Source organism: Pan paniscus, chromosome 5 (assembly GCF_029289425.2).
Source record: "Pan paniscus chromosome 5, NHGRI_mPanPan1-v2.0_pri, whole genome shotgun sequence".
Taxonomy (NCBI): Eukaryota; Metazoa; Chordata; class Mammalia; order Primates; family Hominidae; genus Pan; species Pan paniscus.
Genome location: NC_073254.2, coordinates 55517400 through 55536235, shown reverse-complemented (window position 1 = coordinate 55536235; position 18836 = coordinate 55517400). Strand labels below are relative to the sequence as shown.

Here is an 18836-nt window from a genome sequence, read left to right as displayed (position 1 = left end):
GGAATGGCAAATGGCCCCAAAGTTCAGTTGTCTCCCAACCGGCAGTGTCTCTGCCAACTTTGGGTGGGGGAAGTAGAAAGCACCTTGTGTAAGGAAAAATATGGGTACATCTCAGGTCCACCAGCAACTGGTGAGTCATTAACCGTCTCAGTGGATCCACTGTCTTCTCTGTGTGGGGAGCGGGTGGAACTAGATGCTCTCTAAGCTCCTTGGACCGGTTGCATTGGCATCAGCTGGGAGCTTCTTTGAGCTGCAGAATCTCAGGCCCCATACTAGACCTACAGAATCAGAGCCTGCATTTTAACAAGATCTCCCAGGTGACTGTTGTGCACATTAAAGTTTAAGAAACTCAGATGAAGGTTCCCTCCTCCTCCTATCTGCTATTTTAATAATAGCCTCTGGCTGGGGACAGCCACTCACCAGCAGAGGGCACTGTAAGGAGGGGTTTCAAGGTGCAGCACCTACACCCAGGTTGTCTCCCTGCCTCCCTCCTTCCTTCCAGACCTAGACTGGAAAGTTCACTGACTTCTGGGATCCTCAGCTAATCCCTTACCTGGGCTGGACTTTGCCAATAGACAGGGACACTCTCCCTCACCCCTCTTTAGACAGCTGGGAGGCAGAGCTCTGCCAGGAAATACCAGGCCACTCCTGCCTGGATTCCCCGCCCACCTCCACTTGTCTGCTGGCCTGCCGACTGAATCTGGCTGACCCTTGTTTCTCGGAGAAGGAACTGGACCAGCCAGCAGCCTCTAAGAGCTCCTAGACGGTAAGGTGAGCACCCCCTTGGGGCAGCTGGAGAGGGGATGGGCATTGTGATGGGGTTACCTGGAGCTTCGGGGAGGAGCCAGGCCAGCTTAGCCTGCCTGCTGGAGTGTAGGGACCCTCTGCTGGAGGAGGGGAGGAAAATGGGACTTGGCCAATGGGTATGAGGACCACTGGGATGATTCTGTGTCCTGCGGAAATGTCTACTATACTAACAAATGCCGTTCATGACTTGGGTTTGGACCATCCATCCCAGTACTTGTTATATTCTGCAGTAACTGGACATCTATCAGGTGTTGGGGAGGCACAGGGAGAACCAGTGAGGTGGAGGAAGGGTTGAGAGTTTTCTTAAAGGGTAGGAGCAGAACTTTGCAGCAGGAGTTTGGATCTTTGTGCTGGAGGATGCAACTGCCTAGGGACAGGTGATGGCAGCATTCTAAAGGACTCTCGTTTCGGGGACCCGCTACCCAGGGTGATCTGGGGTCTGGAGCAAGACAGACTGGAGGAGTGGGTAATGAGGAGTCCAGGCATGGGGTTGGGATGCCCCAAGTCACACTCGAATGGCTGCAGTGCTATAGTTGCCATTCAGCAAGACTCCGGACCTTTCCCCATTCTGGAGCCAGAGGGAGGATGCAGTGAGGGCCAGGGCAGCCTGGAAGAGCAGTCACCCTGGGAGAGGCCCCGTGGGGCTTTGGGAGTGGTGCATGCCAACTTCTCCAGGGTCGGAGGTTGAGCCAGGGGACTCTACTGCACCACCCAGTGAGGTGCACCTCACTGGGGATCTGGACTCTGGTCTTTGGTGGCCCCAGGAAGGTTACTGCTGTGTAAGTGAGCTGGGGCCCCTCCTTTCATCCCTTTAGCTATTCCATCCCCTGCCACTGGTACCTTGGTAGGTGGGGGTGTGGTGTAGTGGGGTGGGTATTACCACATAACTGAGGATGTAAATTTAGGTCCTTCTATTTGTCTTTACTTCATTTTTGCTTCTTTCTCTTCCAACTTTATTTCTTCTAGAGAAGGAAAGGAAGATACTTGGGGAAAAGAAGGAGTGGAGAGAGAAAGGGGGTATCTCTGGAAGTCCTTGTTCGCCTTTGCTCCTCCTTCCTGCCTGTCTTCAGTTGTTTAGTAATTCCCTATCCATCTTCACTGTGGGGAGAAAGCTCGGATTCCTTATCTGTGAAATGGAGATAAAAATAACACCTCGCTCCTAAGGCTGCTGTGAGGATGAGATGAGACAAGCCATGGAGAGTGCTTTAACACAGTGGCATTGAGTAAAGCTCTGCGAATGTTAGCTATTGTTATTACAGTTGGAATTATAATTATTACTAATGTGAAAGAACCAAAAGAAATGATGGGACATCAAGGGTAGCTTGCTGCTCCAACCCCCTTCCCATCAGCTTTGGGGCACTGCCAATTCACTGATTCACCTGTGTGCCCTCCAGGATGCCTGGTTGAAAAAGGCTGGTGCATTGTCTGCTGGGTTGGCTCTTTAGGCAAAGAGAACAGTGCCAACCCCCGCTTCTTATTCACGCTTTCAGTGAGGACATGGGAGAAACAGGTACTGCCCCAGTCTTCAATCCTGAGGATACAGTGGAGGTTCTGCCCTGGTCTAAGAGGCACTAGGAAGGGGCTTCAGTTTTCATGGGTCCTGAGGTTGGAAGGAAGAAGGTGGGCCAAGTCTCAGTTCCAGGTGGGTAGTGCAAGTGAAGGGCGTGGGGAGGACTGGATACTGGAAGCTCTTCCAGTGCAGCCTCTAGTGAGTCAACCAGAGGGGCCTCCCAGGGCTCTGAAGGAGGACGTTGTGCCTCACAGAACTCAGCTACCAAGCCAATGAATTCCATTCCTGCAGAAGCTCCTTGAGAGCAGAATAAGACGTCATCTTTGGCAGGATTGAACTTCCCACAGTGTCCGATACACAGCCGGTGCTTAGAAAATGTTCATTTGAGTGGGAAAATCACACATGACAGCACATAATCAAGAGTGACTCAGTATGGTGGGATGGCTGTGGAGAGAGATTTCGCGAGCTGGAGGCTGTCAAAGGCCGGTGCACCAGCGGGAGGCACTATTGAATGGGAGGATCCACGTAGGGAGAGGAAACAAGTGGGGAGAGCAAGTGAGTGGAGAAACAGAAAGCAGCATGAGCAAAAGCCAGAGGCTAGAATTAAGCAGGTGTGGGGAGCCTGGGCAGGCTACAGGGCAGGTGTGTTGGAAATTGTAGGGGCTGGAAGAGGGGAAGTAGGAGGAGGCGGAGGTGGGTTCTGGAGGGTCTCAGGAAGAGCTACTGGGAAGTCTCAGCCTGTGGCCTGGCTGGGTAGCCAGGTGAGCAGGAAGTGAGTGTATGCTTTTGCCCTGCCTCATTCCAGCTTCACTGTACGCCTGCATCTTTGTGTTTTGTCTTCTTCATTTTTTTTTTTTGCTTCCACTTTTAGCTTTTGTTACTCTTGTTGTATGTTGCCTATCTCTGTGAGCTACCTTCAGGCCTTTCTGGCAGAAGGAGGGGCATAAAGAAACACATACATTTGGACAGTGCTTTCTCATCTACAAATACTTTTCACATGACCTTATGCCATCCTCACCATTACCCAAAGAGGCACTTTTTCCCCACTTTTAATAGCTTCAGAAAAGAATTACAAAGTTAATACAAACTACATGCTTGATGTGAAAAATTCAAAGTACAGAGAAAAGGATTTAAAAAAATACAAAGTTTTTGTTCACACCTTCCACCTTCTCAATTTGTTGTGACTCATGGGAATAGTTTGGGGGTGTGTCCTTCCAGACCTGCACAGTCTAAGACCGGACTCATTAGTACACGTGGCTACTGGGCACTTGAAATACAGCCAGTCCCAAGTGAGCTGTTCTGTTCATATAAATTACACATGGATTTCAAAGACTGGGTATGAAGGAAGAAAGTAAAAATATCTCATAATTTTATATCGATTACCTGTTGAAATAACATTTTGAATATATTGGGTTAAATAAAATGTATTAATTTCTCCTGTTCTTTTCAATGTGGCCATCAGGAAATTTAAAATTACATGTGTAGTTCACATTACATTTTTATTGTACACCACTGCTCCAGACCTTTCTCTATACCTTTACATTTCCATATATGCACCCATAAATATGTATCTATTTATATGCAGTTTTGTTTTTCACATTAATGAGCTCAGAGTATTTTATCTCTCTGCGACTTGCTTTTTCCAGTTATAGATTTTTTTGTATCAGCACTTGTAGATCAAGGTAGATATTTGGACAGATGAGGAAACTGAGGTACATTAAGCAATATTGAGGCAGGAGGTGGGATTTGATTCCAGGCCAGATAGAAAACTGGCTGAAACAGGGAAAAGGCACCAAAAGCACCTCTCCATAAGACATGCCCACCAGTGCCATGACAGTTTACCACTGCCATGGCGATGCCTGGAAGTTACTGCTCCTTTCCATGGCAGTGACCCGAAGCTACCACTCCTTTTTCTAGAAATTTCTGAATAACCCACCCCTTACTGCATGTAATTAAAAGTGGACATAAATATGATGGCAGAAATGCCCCAGAGCTGCTACCCTGGGCACACTGCCTAGGGTTAGCTCTGCTCTGTAAGGAGCATACCTCTGCTGCTGCTATACTCTGCCACTTTAGTGAAAGTTGCTGTCTGACACCACTGGCTCACCCTTGAATTCTTGCCTAGGTGAAGCCACAAACCCTCCCAAACTAAGCCCCAATTTTGGGGCTCTCCTGCCTTACATCAATATGATAAGTTTACCCAGCCACAGTGACCAAGGTGACATTTGAACTCATGTTCTCTAACTGTAAACCCAAGCTCACTCTGCTTCAGAGCAGTTTACCTTGATGTATTAGGTCACGGGGAGCCAGGGTAGGTTCTCGAGTAAGAGAGACAGGTTAAAAGAATTGGTGTGACTAAAGTGTGCAGTGTGCGCTGGAATGAAGACAACTTGCAGCTATGTGTAAGTCAAGCCTTGACCTCCACAACTTAAAAGGGCTTACCCTGACACTGACCCCTTCTTCCCCACCAGGCCTTTGGCTTTGGCTGGCACAGGGGTGAAGGAGAGCCAGCAGCATTGAGTGACCAGGCGAATGTGCCCCCAGGAGAGTTCATTCCAACCCTCCCAGTTCCTACTGCTGGTGGGGGTCCCAGTGGCAAGTGTCCTCCTTCTGGCCCAATGCCTTCGATGGCACTGCCCTAGAAGGCTGCTGGGGGCCTGCTGGACACTGAATGGTCAAGAGGAACCAGTGTCCCAGCCTACCCCCCAACTAGAAAACGAGGTCTCAAGGCAGCATCTGCCAGCCACACTGCCAGAGATGGTTGCCTTCTACCAGGAGCTACACACACCCACTCAAGGCCAGACCATGGTCCGCCAGTTGATGCACAAACTGTTGGTGTTTTCGGCTCGAGAGGTGGATCACCGCGGCGGTTGCCTGATGCTCCAGGATACAGGCATCTCCTTGCTCATCCCACCAGGTAACAGCTCCTGGCTCTCATCTCCGCATACAGTTGGTCAGACTGTACATTAGGTCACCACATCTGAGGGAGCAATGTTCATAGACACCTTTTACTTCTGATAATTGTTTATATTTTGAGTATAGCTTTATTGACTTCAGGGATGGACATATTACATATCTTTTGGGACAACTTCCTGGCAGGTGGAAGTAAAGTGCCTTGTTCTAATGAATCAGTATGCTGTGACAATTCTCCGGTAAAGGGAGGGAAGAGCACCATTTGCAAATTCACACAAGGCACACTATGGGCTAGAAGCAGCCTGGGTGGAAAGGGAAGTGTCTTGCTTAGGGTTACACTACAAGTCAGCTCCACAGTCGTCTTACTCTTGTTCATACCACCTCCCTGTGTGCCCTGCTGGGGGTCTCTCCTGGGCTCCTGCCCCACCTCCTTTCTCTCTGGCCTGGCCTCTTTCAGGGGCAGGGGTGTGCCTGCCTACCAGGCCCATCTCAGCTCTCCCTCTCCCTGCCAGGTGCTGTGGCTGTGGGCCGCCAGGAGCGGGTGTCTTTGATCCTGGTGTGGGACCTGTCGGACGCCCCATCGCTGTCCCGAGCCCAGGGGCTGGTAAGCCCTGTGGTGGCATGTGGCCCCCATGGGGCCTCCTTCCTGAAGCCTTGCACTCTCACGTTCAAACACTGTGCCGAGCAGCCCAGCCATGCTCGCACCTACAGCAGCAACACTACCCTGCTGGATGCCAAGGTATGGAGGCCCCTGGGGCGGCCGGGGGCCCACGCCTCCCGGGATGAGTGTCGCATCCACCTCTCCCACTTCAGGTAGGCACATGCCATTGGCCTGTCTTCCCACACCCATCTCTCTGGGGACTGTCTTTCCTGCCCACTTTCTCTGTCTGCCTTATCTTCATCTCTCTGTATAGAAGATGGTCTGCAAATCCTTTATCCCCTGGTGTCTCTTTCTGGCCCCTCTGTCCTAATGTCTGTAGCAGTTTTTCTCACATCAATCATGTCCACGACTGCAAATCCCATTGCTGTCTCTCTGTCTGGAAGTGTCTGACTCAGCACCATCTCTCCATCTAAGAGGGACCTGTCTTCCCCATCTCTCTCTGTCTTTCAAATTATCTCTCTCTACACTGTGCCCCTTTCAGGACTGTCCCCAGGCTTAGCACCAGTTCTCTAAGACTCCATTCCATCTCTGTCCTTCTTCTCTTTGTCTTTCTAGAGTCCTAGGTCCTCTGCCTCCCAGCCTCCTTGCCACCCATTGACAGGAATAGGGCCATGTGCGGGTGCCCTCCCAAGCATGGTCACCCTGAGCCCACTTTCCCTCTCTCCCCTGCCAGCTCTCCTCCCCATTCAGTCACCAGTCACTGTGACGTGCTCACTTTTCATCCCCAACCTACCAGTTCCTCCCTAAGTGCTCCCCTCGAGTGTTCTCTGAACCTCCTTGAAGGCCCCACAGAGGCCCCTCAGGTGGCAGGAGGCTGGTGGCAGTGTGTTGGTGTCTTAGCCTTCCCTGCACATTAGTGCCTGCCACTGGCTCCCTCTGCAGCCTCTACACCTGTGTGCTGGAGGCACCTGTGGGGCGCGAAGCCCGCAAATGGCTGCAGCTGGCCGTATTCTGCTCGCCGCTGGTGCCAGGACAGTCCCATCTGCAACTGCGTATCTACTTCCTCAACAACACGCCCTGCGCCCTGCAGTGGGCACTGACCAACGAGCAGCCCCATGGTGGGCGCCTGCGTGGGCCCTGCCAGCTCTTCGACTTCAATGGGGCTAGGGGCGACCAGTGCCTGAAGCTCACGTACATCTCAGAGGGTGAGGGAGGCAGTGGCCTGTGGGATAGGATGATTGGGAGCCCCACAGGAATGAAGGGTTCTGGGCCTCCCCTGGACATCTGGAGATCTGGGGATCCCAAGTCTCTCTCTCTTTTTTTTTTCCCGAGATGGAGTTTCGCTCTGTTGCCCAGGCCGGAGTGCAGTGGCTTGATCTTGGCTCACAGCAACCTCCGCCTCCTGGGTTCAAGTTATTCTCCTGCCTCAGTCTCCTGAGTAGCTGCAATTACAGGTGCCCACCACCATGCCTGGCTAATTTTTTTGTATTTTTGGTAGAGACGGGGTTTCATCATGTTGTCCAGGCTGGTCTCGAACTCCTGACCTCAAGTAATCTGCCCGTCTCGGCCTCTGAAAGTGTTGGGATTATAGGTGTGAGCCACCACACCAGGCCCCAAGTCTGTTTGTGACCTCTGGGCCAGCAGTAGCCTCATGGAGCCCCCGGGGCTTTGACCACTCTGCTGTCTACTGAGCCCTTGCCACTCACTCCTTGGACAGGGTGATGCCAGGTGGGAGGTGGGAAGGAGAGGGGTTATACCCCACAGAAGCAGGAAAGGATGGAAGGCTTTTATAGTGCAAGGGCCCTCTTGGGGTCCCTGCCCAGGCTCTGGGGATTCCCATTCCCTTGAGACCCTCCTGCCTTTGTTCTGTCCTCATGCCTCCCCACAGCCCCCTTCAATACTTGTTTAAGGCCCCACTCTCTGAGGCCCTCTGCTGTCTGCCTACTCACCAGGTTGGGAGAATGTGGATGACAGCAGTTGCCAGCTGGTTCCCCATCTCCACATCTGGCATGGAAAGTGCCCCTTCCGCTCCTTCTGCTTCCGGAGAAAAGCAGGTAGTCCGGGAGCCCTGTGTGTACCTCCTCCCCTCTCTTTTCCCATCCTGTCTCCTCTCCTTCCCTCCCAGTAACCCTGGAGCTCTGCAGACCCCCATGCAGCCATGCACACAGACCTTCCCTGAAAGGCCAGGAGCCACACAGATCTTTGCAGAGAGAAAAATGGAGTGTTGGACCCCGGCTTCCTCAGATTTCCCAAGTCATACTATAGAGTCCCTTACCTTCTCCTGCTCTTACCCCAGGCCGTTTTCTCACTCACTGGCCACGCTGTCACCTTCTCTTTATAGCCGATGAGAATGAGGACTGTTCAGCACTAACCAATGAGATCATTGTCACCATGCACACCTTCCAGGATGTGAGTTGGAGCTGAGGGGCAGAGGAAGGGCAGGGCCTGGGGGAAATCCTAGGCAAAGTGGGCACAGGGTCTGGTGCCCAGTAACTATGGTCTTAATCACATAGGTAAAGATGGCACTTTCCATAGAGCCCCCATACCAGCTCTTTGAGGGGCTGAGATCATCTGGGCTCCAAGTTACCCTCATCCCTGACTCTCCTTGTCTATCGGTGGATGAATCCAGCAGGAAGCTAAAAGAACCAAACCCTAGTTTAACCCCTTCCCCCAACTCAGAGAACTGGGGCATCAAGTTGATATGGTTTCTTTCTAGGCTGATTGTCTACATTTGAGAGATGATGTTTGGTATCTTCAGTGTGGGATTTGAGAGATGATGTTTTGTATTTTCAGTGTGGGAAGTGACCAGGAAGAGGGTCTTGAGTAGGCAAGCTGGGAGTTAGGTTTCTCTCCTCTCCTGCTGCACCAAGGGAAGATGCGAAGAAATCAGAGTTGAGAGTCTTTGGGGAACCATAGTGGCACCTTAGTGGAGGGCAGGCAGATACCCTGTTGTCACTTGGAGAAGAGGAAGGGAAGGTTGGAATGGAGGAAGGTACACATATGGCTGAGATCAGTGTCTCTATGGTTGGATGACCTCCCACTGCTCCACGGCCCCACCCAGGACTTCCCCTGGTGGCTCAGGCTGCACTCTGGTCTTCATGTCCCAGTTCCCAAAGAGCTCAGGGGCAAACATAAGGCTGAAGGTGTGGTTCTGAAGTCACAGGGAGACAGTGGGTAGAGGGTGCTGGGTGGAGCAGGGTTGTATCTCCTGGTAAGGTGGCTCTGAGTGACAGACTGAAGGAGAGACATGAGGAATGGAGGTAGGACTCCAGCTTCTTACTCAGGGGGATGCCTTGTGACCCCTAAGTGTGTTCCCTGCCCCGTGTTGACTCAGGGCTTGGAGACCAAGTATATGGAAATCCTCAGATTCCAGGCATCAGAGGAGGAATCCTGGGCAGCACCACCACCTGTTTCCCAGCCGCCCCCATGCAATAGGTGAGACGGGGGTTGCTTGGGCTGCTGCCTGGGGGATGTTGGGTTCCTACCCTGGCACCCACAGGGTGACTACAGCATTTAGGGTGCATATGGGAGAACCAGAGTGGGTCTGTTTGTCCCTTTCTTCCAAGAACACCCTTTTCCCTGCCTAAGGCTGCCCCCAGAGCTCTTTGAGCAGCTGCGGATGTTGTTGGAGCCAAACAGCATCACCGGCAATGACTGGCGCAGACTGGCCTCCCACCTGGGGCTTTGCGGCATGAAGATCCGGTAGGAAGAGGGGTGAGGTCTGTGGATGGTAGAGGAGGGTGGGCTGGAATGGGGTTCCTCAGGACACTCTGGAGACTGGATCACAGGCAAGGGAGTGACTTAAAAGTCAGAGAATGGCTACTGTCCACCCTATTTCCCATAAAAGGGCAGCTCTATTAATCACTGTATCATCAGTACCTAGAATGATGCCTGGTGCATAGTAGGTGCTCAATTAACATTTAACAGTGAATCCATTAACATGGAAGTTATTTGGTACATGTTGAGTGCTTGCCATGCTATGCCCTGAGGAGAAGAAAGACAGATTACAGGATAATGTGTGTAAAGCATGTAGCTGGGTGCCTGACACTTGTTAATTCAATAAATGTTATCAATAATGGTGACAGTGCAGTCATGATCCCTGTCAAGGAACTCAGAAAGCAGGAGAATACTGAGCTAAGCTCCAGAAACTACACTATGAGTGCAGCGGTCAGGGAAGACTTTATCCTGGTGATGGGGCTAGAGCTGGACCCTGAAAACAGGGTGGATTTTTATTTATTATTATTATCATTATTTGAGACGGAGTCTTGCTCTGTCGCCCAGGCTGGAGTGCAATGGCGCAATCTTGGCTCACTGCAACCTCCGTCTCCCGGGTTCAAGTAATTCTCCTGCCTCAGCTTCCCGAGTAGCTGGGATTACAGGCACACGCCACCATGTCCAGCTAATTTTTTATTTTTAGTACAGACGGGGTTTCACCAGGTTGGCCAGGCTGGTCTGCAAACTACAGGGTGGATTTTTAAATCATTCATTTAAACATTTATCAAGTACCCCTATTATGCCCTGGAAACTGTGCTAAGCACTATGATACAAGATGAATGAGGCATGGTCCCGGCGCCTAGGAGCGTACACACTAGTAAAGGGTTCAGAGAGCTTGAAAAATAAAGGCACGTGTTCCTTGTGCCTTCCTGTAAGAATCCAGTATTGTATAACACATTGAAGAGAGACAGAAAACAGCTGAAGCAAGAATAATAATGAACTGCGGGCGTTATGACCAGAAGTCTGAACTGAGGGATGCAGAATGTTCTCTTCCACCTGGGAGGGGTGAACTAGAAAGGGCTTCAGGGAGGAAGTGATGGGGAAGAGATCAGCCATTTTGTTTTGGGGAGTAGCAGAGGTGGCTGTGGGTGTAGTGTGTGCAAGGCGAGAAAGAGAGAGGCCTGAGCTAAGGGGGTTCAGGATGGGAGAAAGGAGAGAAAGCATAAAGACAGGGCAAGGCCAGGTGCTGGATGAGCCAGAAAGGCTCATGGAGCATGGGCTGGTTAGGAGGTGAGAGACTCTGGAAGGTTTTAGTGGACGGGAGGGTCGTGATAAAAAGCCATGGTTTACAGCAACTGTTTCCTTAGTAGTGAGCAGGATGTTGTGGCCTAGGAGAGAGGGAGGAAGGAGGGAGTTAGGAGGCTAGGGGGAGACTAGGGGGAGGCTAGGGGTGTATTTGGAGTGGGGGAGGTAGAGAAGGCAATTACAGGACATCAGAACTGTAGCAAACTTAGAGGTCCTCTTGTCTAAGCCCTCATCTTAATAAGAGGAAACTGAAGCCTAGAGAGGAGTAGGGGTCAGAGTTGGCCTCCAAGCCAGGACAATCTCAAGTTTCAAAGCCCTGGGGCTTCCCACCTCCTGTGCCCTGGAAGGCAGGCAAGAGCAGGACAAGGACAAAAGCTACAGGATGGGGGAGGGACGGACCTTGCGCTGCGCAGCCCAGGGAGCCTGCAGCAGGGGGGGAGCCCCTCCCTGCTCCTACCCCCTTCTCTTCCTCCCCCACCTCGGGCCAGGTTCCTGTCCTGCCAGCGCAGCCCCGCAGCGGCCATCCTGGAGTTGTTTGAGGAGCAGAACGGCAGCCTGCAGGAGCTGCACTACCTCATGACCGTCATGGAGCGGCTAGACTGCGCCTCCGCCATCCAGAACTACCTGAGTGGGACACACGGCGGCAGCCCAGGCCCCGAGCGCGGGGGCGCCCGGGATAACCAGGGCCTGGAGCTGGACGAGAAGCTCTGAGCGCCCAGCGGGCAGGGCCGGAGGAGGTGTGGGGGCGAGAGGGGTTGTTCTCCTACGCCTAAGAGGAACACAGCAGCTGTTCCTGGCTGTGCCCACCACCCTTCCCAGAACCCTCGGACGGTGCCAGGGCCGCCCGCGTCCTCGCCAGCCTCCCAGCAGCAGGCGCGCCCTTCCGGCCGCGAGCTGTCCCGCGTGCGGGTCCCCTCCTGGCCGGCAGAGGGCGCAGGAGCCCAGGAGATGGCCTCAGCGTGGCCAGCCTGCCAAACTGACCAGGGGACGGCCACGGTCCCCGCGTGCACTTTAGGGCCGGTCAGGCCCTAAAGTATTCACTGAGCACTTAGGAAGACCGGGCATTGGGCTGGTGTCATGAAGAATACTGGAATATAGGAGGTAGGGTCTGGAGCCCTGACAAGCACACAGTTCTTTTGCAGGAGTCAAGATGCGCTCATAGGAGCCAAGGGCAAACTCGAAAACAGCCCTGCCCTGTGGTTAGGGGAGGTGGGTGTGGCTTTAGGAGTTGAGAGGGGAAGAGCTGAGTGCGGGCTGGAGCAGCGAGAATGCTTCACGGAGGATGTTGGGGAGAGAGGATTTGATTTGCCGAGTGGTTTGGAGATCTTTAGGGGCGGGTAGGGGAAGAGGGTGGCTGGACTTAAGGTAGGAGCCGAAAGTGGGCATGGGAGCCCAGCCCCGTGGGTGTGAGGCCGGGGTAGGACGAGGCTTCCCGGCTAGGCACGCCTGGCTGTCTGCCTCTGCCTCTACTAACTTCCTTTGTCTCTTTATCCTCCTGCTTAGGCCGTGTCTTCCTCTCTCTCTGCCATTTTCTCTATCAGAAAACATTAAAGCTGAGTAGAAACTTCAAGATGATCATTCTGGCCCAGCCCTTTTATCTCTTTATCTCCAATGGTGTGCGTTTTAAGTTTCTCTGACTTGGTTTTTCTGTCCCTGTCTCCCACAGTTGTTCCCGCTCTGCACCTGTGTTTCAGTTACTCTCTCTCTCTGTCTTAGATCTTTTTGTTTCTGCCTAGTCTCTGTGCCCTGTCTTTGTGTGTTTCTTTCTCTGCCTGAAACCCTCCCTCTTTTCCCTTCAGGCATATGTCTCTAAACCAATGTTATGTATCAAAGACTGTTGAAAGAGACAGGGCTACTCTAGGAATGGATGGGTGGGGATATTTTCCCCATGGATCAAGATCCAGTTTAGGGTCAGGAAATAAAGGATAGCGATAAAAGAGCACCCCATTCAGTCAGCAGATACTTTTTCAGCACCTACTATGTGTTAGATACTGTATACAAAAGACATGAATGGGCTGGGTCCTGAACAGAGAATAAAGGGTTTGACTCCATTCTGGAAATTCTTTTGTTTGCAAACAGGTGTTGTTAATTTGTTCAAAGGCAGGCAAACAATCTCTCTGGCAACACAATTTTCTTCTGTATTTAATTAAAAAATATTAAAGCTTTTTTTCTATGATGAATGATAAAATATGAAAATTGCCTTCCTTTGTTACTAACTATATTTTGCTCAGATTGGCAAATTTGGATGTGAGTATGAATGATTTTATTTGGTAAAATTGTACCTATGGGGATGGGTTGGAGGGAAGCATTTTGTAGATTGTGCTTCCAGTATGAAAATTATCTGGGTCCTGCATGGTAAGTCAGGGAGGTTCCCTTCCTTTTCTGTTAGATGCAAGCCTTCAGAAGCAGGCCTTTCCATCCCTTCCCTGTTCCCCTATCCCCACCAGTCCTCTCCTACCCTTCTCATCTGTCCTCCTTACCCCACCGGGCGCTGCCAGTCATGCCAGATTAGTGTCCCGGCCTTTTCCCCCTTCACTTAGCTCAGGATTGAACTGTGCAGTAGCCCGGCACTGTTTAGCCAAAGACATCATTGTGTTCCTTCCTACCCTGGAAAAAATCATTTTAAGAGTTTCACATCTACTGGAGTTGCAAATAGAAGCCACACAGATTCCAGTGATGGGAATAGAATGCTTTCTGGCCCCAACTCCAATTTCTCAAAATGGGTTTCCAGTGCTGGCAAAGGGAGGCTTGGAAATCCTGGGGTAGATGCAGGCCGAGTGATTCCTATAAGGCAGACACTTCCTTTCTCACATCAAACCCATTTGGCATGTTATGTATTGGCACCTAATGCTGAGAGATGGTGTGTCCCAGTGAGCATCAGGAGACTTAACATTTAGCCCTGACTCATACTAACTAGAACAGCTCTTCTCTGGGCTTTAAACTCTTCCTTGGAATGAAGCTACCATATTAGAGGCTGTCCCAGGGCCTTTGATTTCATAGACTTGTGCAGAGGTGGCACACTGGTCACCCAAGGAACGTTCACTTGGGGATTTTTTTTTTTCTTTTTGAATTGCCTTCAAATAGCAAACAATTGATCACTGCTTGTGGCCTTACTTCCAGCCCTTTCCCTGATGAAGAGTTGCCTAAATCACCTGCTGAAAAACACTGCGTTTGTGATTTCTGCTCTTTCACATGTTGCAGAGGCCCACGTCTACACTTCCTCCTGCTGGATTTGGACTCTGGGGAAAGGCGTTGGGGAAATGAAAGGGTAAGGTTGGGCCTAGGTCTGTGGGGTTGGAGCCTCTAGTGCTCAGAGGAAATGTGTGTCCTTGGCATCCCCTTTGACCACTGAGCAATATTTATGCTAATGTTCAGATCTGTGCTAACAGAAATTCAATGAAAGCCACATATATAATTTTACACTTTCTAGTAGTCACATCAAAAATTGTAAATAGAAATAGGTGAAGTCAACTTTAATGTTTCATTTAACCTAATATATTCAGAATATTATTTCCACATGTAATCAATATAACATTAATAGTATATTTTACGTTCTTTTTTATATTATTTGGAATCTGGTGTATACTTTGCAATTACACCACATCTCAATTTGTATGCTAATTTTTCATTGGAAAGATTTCATCTGTATTCAGCTTTTATACAATTTATAGCTAAAATGTACATTTACATACACAAATGAGCCAAGAGTTTTCCAAAAATGGAATTAGGTATCAGTTTTTAAGTTTTAGTTCACTGAAATAAAATAAAAATTCAGTTCCTCAATTGCACTAGCCACATTTCAGTTGTTTAGTGGCCATGTGTGGCTAGTGGGTACTGTTAATGGACAGCACAGATCTGGGTTAGGAATCCAGCTGGGTATAACTTTATAGTGTTTTTACCATTCACTTATTTATTAATTCATCAAACATTTGCTGAATACCTACTCTGTGCTAAGCCCTGCACAAATTGTTGGTGATAACAATCCAATGAAGAAGAAACATTCTTGTTCTGTAGGAGCTCCTGGGAAGCTGGGAGTCAGAAGGAAGGACGCTTTCCTCCCATCCTTCTTTGTACCTGACTCAAGAAGGCAATGGGAGATGAGGTTCAGGCCGATACTCTCTGTTGCAGGAATGGTTCACACTGCAGCCTGGTGTAGAGGCAGTAGATTCAGGGTCAGTGTTCCTGGCTTATCTAGCACATCAAGTGGGTTGTTGGTTGCTGACAACAGGATTCACTCTGGCTAGTTGAGGCAGATGGGATTTAATAAAGGAAACTGAAGGACAAACAATCATTTGGAGGGTGGAGAAATAGATTTGGGGTAAAGTTTCCAAGAACAATGCCCTAAACTGTGCTGTAGGGCTAGATCATGGAGGGAAACTGGTATTACTATGGCTGCTGCTACTGAGCACTGCACACCAGGAACTTGACTTTATTGCAGCCACTCTTGCCACCACCACTGATGCTACTTCTGAGGCAGGAACCAGACCTCACCACCACATTTTTTTTTTTTTTTTTTTTGAGATGGAGTCTTGCTCTGTCACCCAGGCTGGAGTGCAGTGGTGCGATCTCGGCTCACTGCAAGCTCCACCTCCTGGGTTCACGCCATTCTGTTACCTCAGCCTTCTGAGTAGCTGGGACTACAGGTGCCCGCCACCACGCCTGGCTAATTTCTTTTTGTATTTTTAGTAGAGACGGGGTTTCACCATGTTGGCCAGGATGATCTTCTCTTGACCTCGTGATTGGCCCCCCTCGGCCTCCCAAAGTGCTGGGAATACAGGCGTGAGCCACTGTGCCCGGCCCCTCACCACCACTTCTGAAAGCTAAGGCCTCTGCTGCCTTCCATGCCAGCAAAAACAGAAGCTCCGTGCACTGCCTGCTCTTTGTGCTACTCACTTGTGAATCAAATCTCTAGTGGAGGCCTTGGGTTGTGAGAGCTCAGACCACATCCCTGAATCTTAGCTGCAAAGACACCTGAACGCTCTGAACTCTGACTCGATCTCTGACTTCAATATTAGGGAGATGAGACTTATTACATGAGAATATCCCCAGATACGGGAAAGCTACTCAAAAGTTGATGAGAAGCCACAAATATGACAGATGTCTACTACAGTCAGAGTGTGGTCATGCTGTAGCCTCAGGCAGCAAATTCCCTTCTTAAGAACAGCCATTCACTCAGTAGGTGCCATATCAAGGTTCTGGCAGAGTAGACTGAGGATGTACTATGGATTGAATGTTTCTATGCCCCTAAAATTCATATGTTAAAATCCTAACCCACAATAAGATGGTATTAGGAAGTGGGGCCTTTAGGAGGTAATTAGGTCATGAAGGTGGAGCCCTCATGAATGGCATTAGCACCTTTATAAGAAGAGACACAGGAGAGCTTGCTTCCTTTCTGTCTGCTTTTTATCACATGGGCACACACAATGAGAAGATGGTGGTCTGAGAACCAGGAAGAGGGCCCTCACTAGACACCATATCTGTCAGAACCTTGATAAGGTGCCTGTGTAAGACCACTGACCTTCAGAATCTTCTCAATAAAGCGTGACTGCACACATTCGTTAGGATGGCTCTCATGCCAGTACACCCAAATGTGATTCTGTAACCCAGGCTTAGACCTTGACATGTTTTAGAAGTGCTGTGGTCTGACAAAAAGCTCACCAACAGTGGCTAACTGGTTCACTCCATGCCTTCTCCAGCCCCTGTGCCTCCCTGTACTGCAGAGGCTGAAAACTAAAACTACGTTTCCCAGACTCCTTGGCAGATGGGGATCTAGATATGCTTAGGTTCAGCCAATCAGCTGGGACTCATGCAGGACTTTGATTTGGAATATGGAGGGGTAATTTGGAATAATGGAGGGAGCTGAACAGGGCACAAAGCTGGTGCTCATTTTGAGGAGCTAGAGTGGTCAGCGGCTGTGGCAGCAGCTCCCTCAGTGGTAAGTTACGTGGCATAGTTTGGGGTGTTAATATGGAATTCAACTTGGAGTATATCCCTACAGCCTTTCCAGTGATTTGTGAACTATCTATCTGGGCTCCATAATATATTGTTTGTGCTTAAACTAGCCAGAGAGGGACTATATAGTGTAAAACAAAGACCCGTATCCAGTGTGCCGATGATTTTTCCCTGGAAAGACTGTCCTTTATTCTGTGATTATACTTCATACTTGGCTTGTGTTAACAGGTCTATTATCTTATGAAAGGATGGTAAAGCGATGATAGCTTTATTAAAATGTCTCTACTTGGTAAAGTAAAAAGATAATAATCCTGTGTGGATTTTCCTCTCCCCAAATTAAAAAACAAAACACAAAAATATTGGTCTGTAAAATACAAAGCCTGGAAATGCTTTTTTTGTGAGACCTGTCTTCCTGATCCTTTTGAAAGCCTTGCACAGATATGTTTATGCATCTCCTCTGCACATATTTGACTATTTACTATGTGCTTAGAAGCATGGTGGGCCTTCATTTATTTTCTTATCTTCAGGTAATCTTTCTCATGCTGACTTTAATCCAGCCTATGCTAGTTTCTTGTTGGCAGAGATGTTATGGCTTCTGGCCAACAAAAAGCTAAGTCAGTTCTAGCTGGTTAGTGTCATGATGTCATAAAGATATTAGCCCAAGGGCAGGAATATGCTTCTTATTAGCTCTCAACCTTCAGGTGAAACCAGATTTCATTTCCAAACAAACTAGAAAAGACACAATTAGAAAATGAAGAATAATATTTGGCAAATGCTGAGTATGGTGAAGATGGGATTATAGAAAAGTTCTTTACTGGGGCAGAGAGTATAGATGGGGGTGGGGAAGGACCCACCCTCCCTAATCTAAGGGAGGAGCTGGCCATCCTGTCCCTGGGAATCTCAGATAAATATGAAGAAGGCACATGACAGAGAAGAGGACTCAGTGGCATTGGTCATCTTGGAAATTTACCAGGAAAGCCTTTACATGTGGCTTGTGCTTGCTGCATACCCACCCACAGGCTTTCACCACAGTTGGGCTTCTTGTGCTGTGGCTGAGGAGACCATCTGTGGCTAGGTGGCAGAAGCGGACCATGTTCAGTACACAGGGTGTAAGCCCTTGGGAAGTTTCGAGTTCTGGAGACCGCCCGTCTCTGTGTGCCTGTGTTGTCCTTCCTTTCTGCCTGTGACTACCCTCTTCTTTCTGGGTCAAGCCAGTCAGATATGACTCAGGCACATTCTTCCTTGGGAGAAGGTCAAGTGAATCCTTTACTTCAGTCTCTGTCTCTTTCCCTTAATAAACTCTTTTTAATTTATTTGACTTCATCAAAGCAAGAATGTGGTTCCATTCCCTTGAGGCCCTTCTTGGAAGCCTGGTTATGTGGGACAAGTAAGGACTCTGGAACCCCATAGACTTTAACTTAGAAGCCAGCTTCATCACTTTCCAAGTGGATTCTGGCAAGTTACTTAATGTGTCTGAGGTTCTGCCTCCTTGTCTGGATGACAGGGATAATATCATCCTCCTTTTAAGATTATTGTGAGGATTAATGACTATAAAGCCCACAGCCTACACGTAGCCTGGTTCAGTATTATTCAAGGCCTTCTTCTTTGTAACACCATCTAATGACCACTGGCTGGGCATTTATTGATGTTGGCTGCAGAGCATCCCATCCCCTTCTCTAAAAGCACCATGACTTGCTTTCAAGAATCGTCTTTCCCTAGTGGGATTTGTCTCAGAGGGAAATAATACCAAGGGGCAGATGCTTTCTCTCACCCTTGGTGCAGTCAGGGGGCTGGAACATGATCAATGTCTCTGTCACTCTAGACACTGAATCCTCAGTGAGTACACGGAGGTTGTGCTATGGATTGAATGTTTGTGTGCCCCCAAAATTCATTTGTTAAAATCCTAACCCTCAATAAGATGCTATTCAGAAGTGGGGCCTTTGGGAGGTAATTAGGTCATGAAGGTGGAGCCTTCATGAATGGCATTAGTGCCCTTAGAAGAAGAGACACAGGAGAACTTGCTTCTTTTCTCTC

The 18836-nt window shown here is 49.5% G+C and overlaps 1 protein-coding gene and 1 long non-coding RNA gene across 3 annotated transcripts in view; both read left to right on the top strand.

Moving 5' to 3' along the window:
- Positions 1-4788: 4788 nt before the first annotated feature.
- UNC5CL (unc-5 family C-terminal like) lies at positions 4789-11561 on the top strand. The gene is made up of 8 exons (XM_003833322.6): positions 4789-5234; positions 5743-6043; positions 6774-7036; positions 7784-7885; positions 8173-8240; positions 9166-9266; positions 9420-9533; positions 11339-11561. Exons 1-8 carry the CDS (start codon positions 4850-4852, stop codon positions 11559-11561), a joined length of 1557 nt encoding a protein of 518 aa, XP_003833370.1. The 5' UTR covers positions 4789-4849.
- A 5125-nt stretch (positions 11562-16686) lies between these two features.
- The window catches only part of LOC134730592 (uncharacterized), a 144641-nt gene continuing 142491 nt past the window's right edge, over positions 16687-18836 (top strand). For both annotated transcript variants that reach the window (XR_010112429.1, XR_010112428.1), the window contains exon 1: positions 16687-16785. This is a non-coding gene — a long non-coding RNA (uncharacterized LOC134730592). The remainder of the gene's footprint in view (positions 16786-18836) is intronic.

Bases quoted from the DNA above. Each gene is read 5' to 3' on its own strand.
- UNC5CL (XM_003833322.6), top strand. From the start codon at position 4,850: ATGTGCCCCCAGGAGAGTTCATTCCAACCCTCCCAGTTCCTACTGCTG. The intron at 7,886-8,172 runs GTAGTCCGGGAG...TTCTCTTTATAG, and splicing joins CTGCTTCCGGAGAAAAGCAG to CCGATGAGAATGAGGACTGT. The intron at 8,241-9,165 runs GTGAGTTGGAGC...GTGTTGACTCAG, and splicing joins CCATGCACACCTTCCAGGAT to GGCTTGGAGACCAAGTATAT.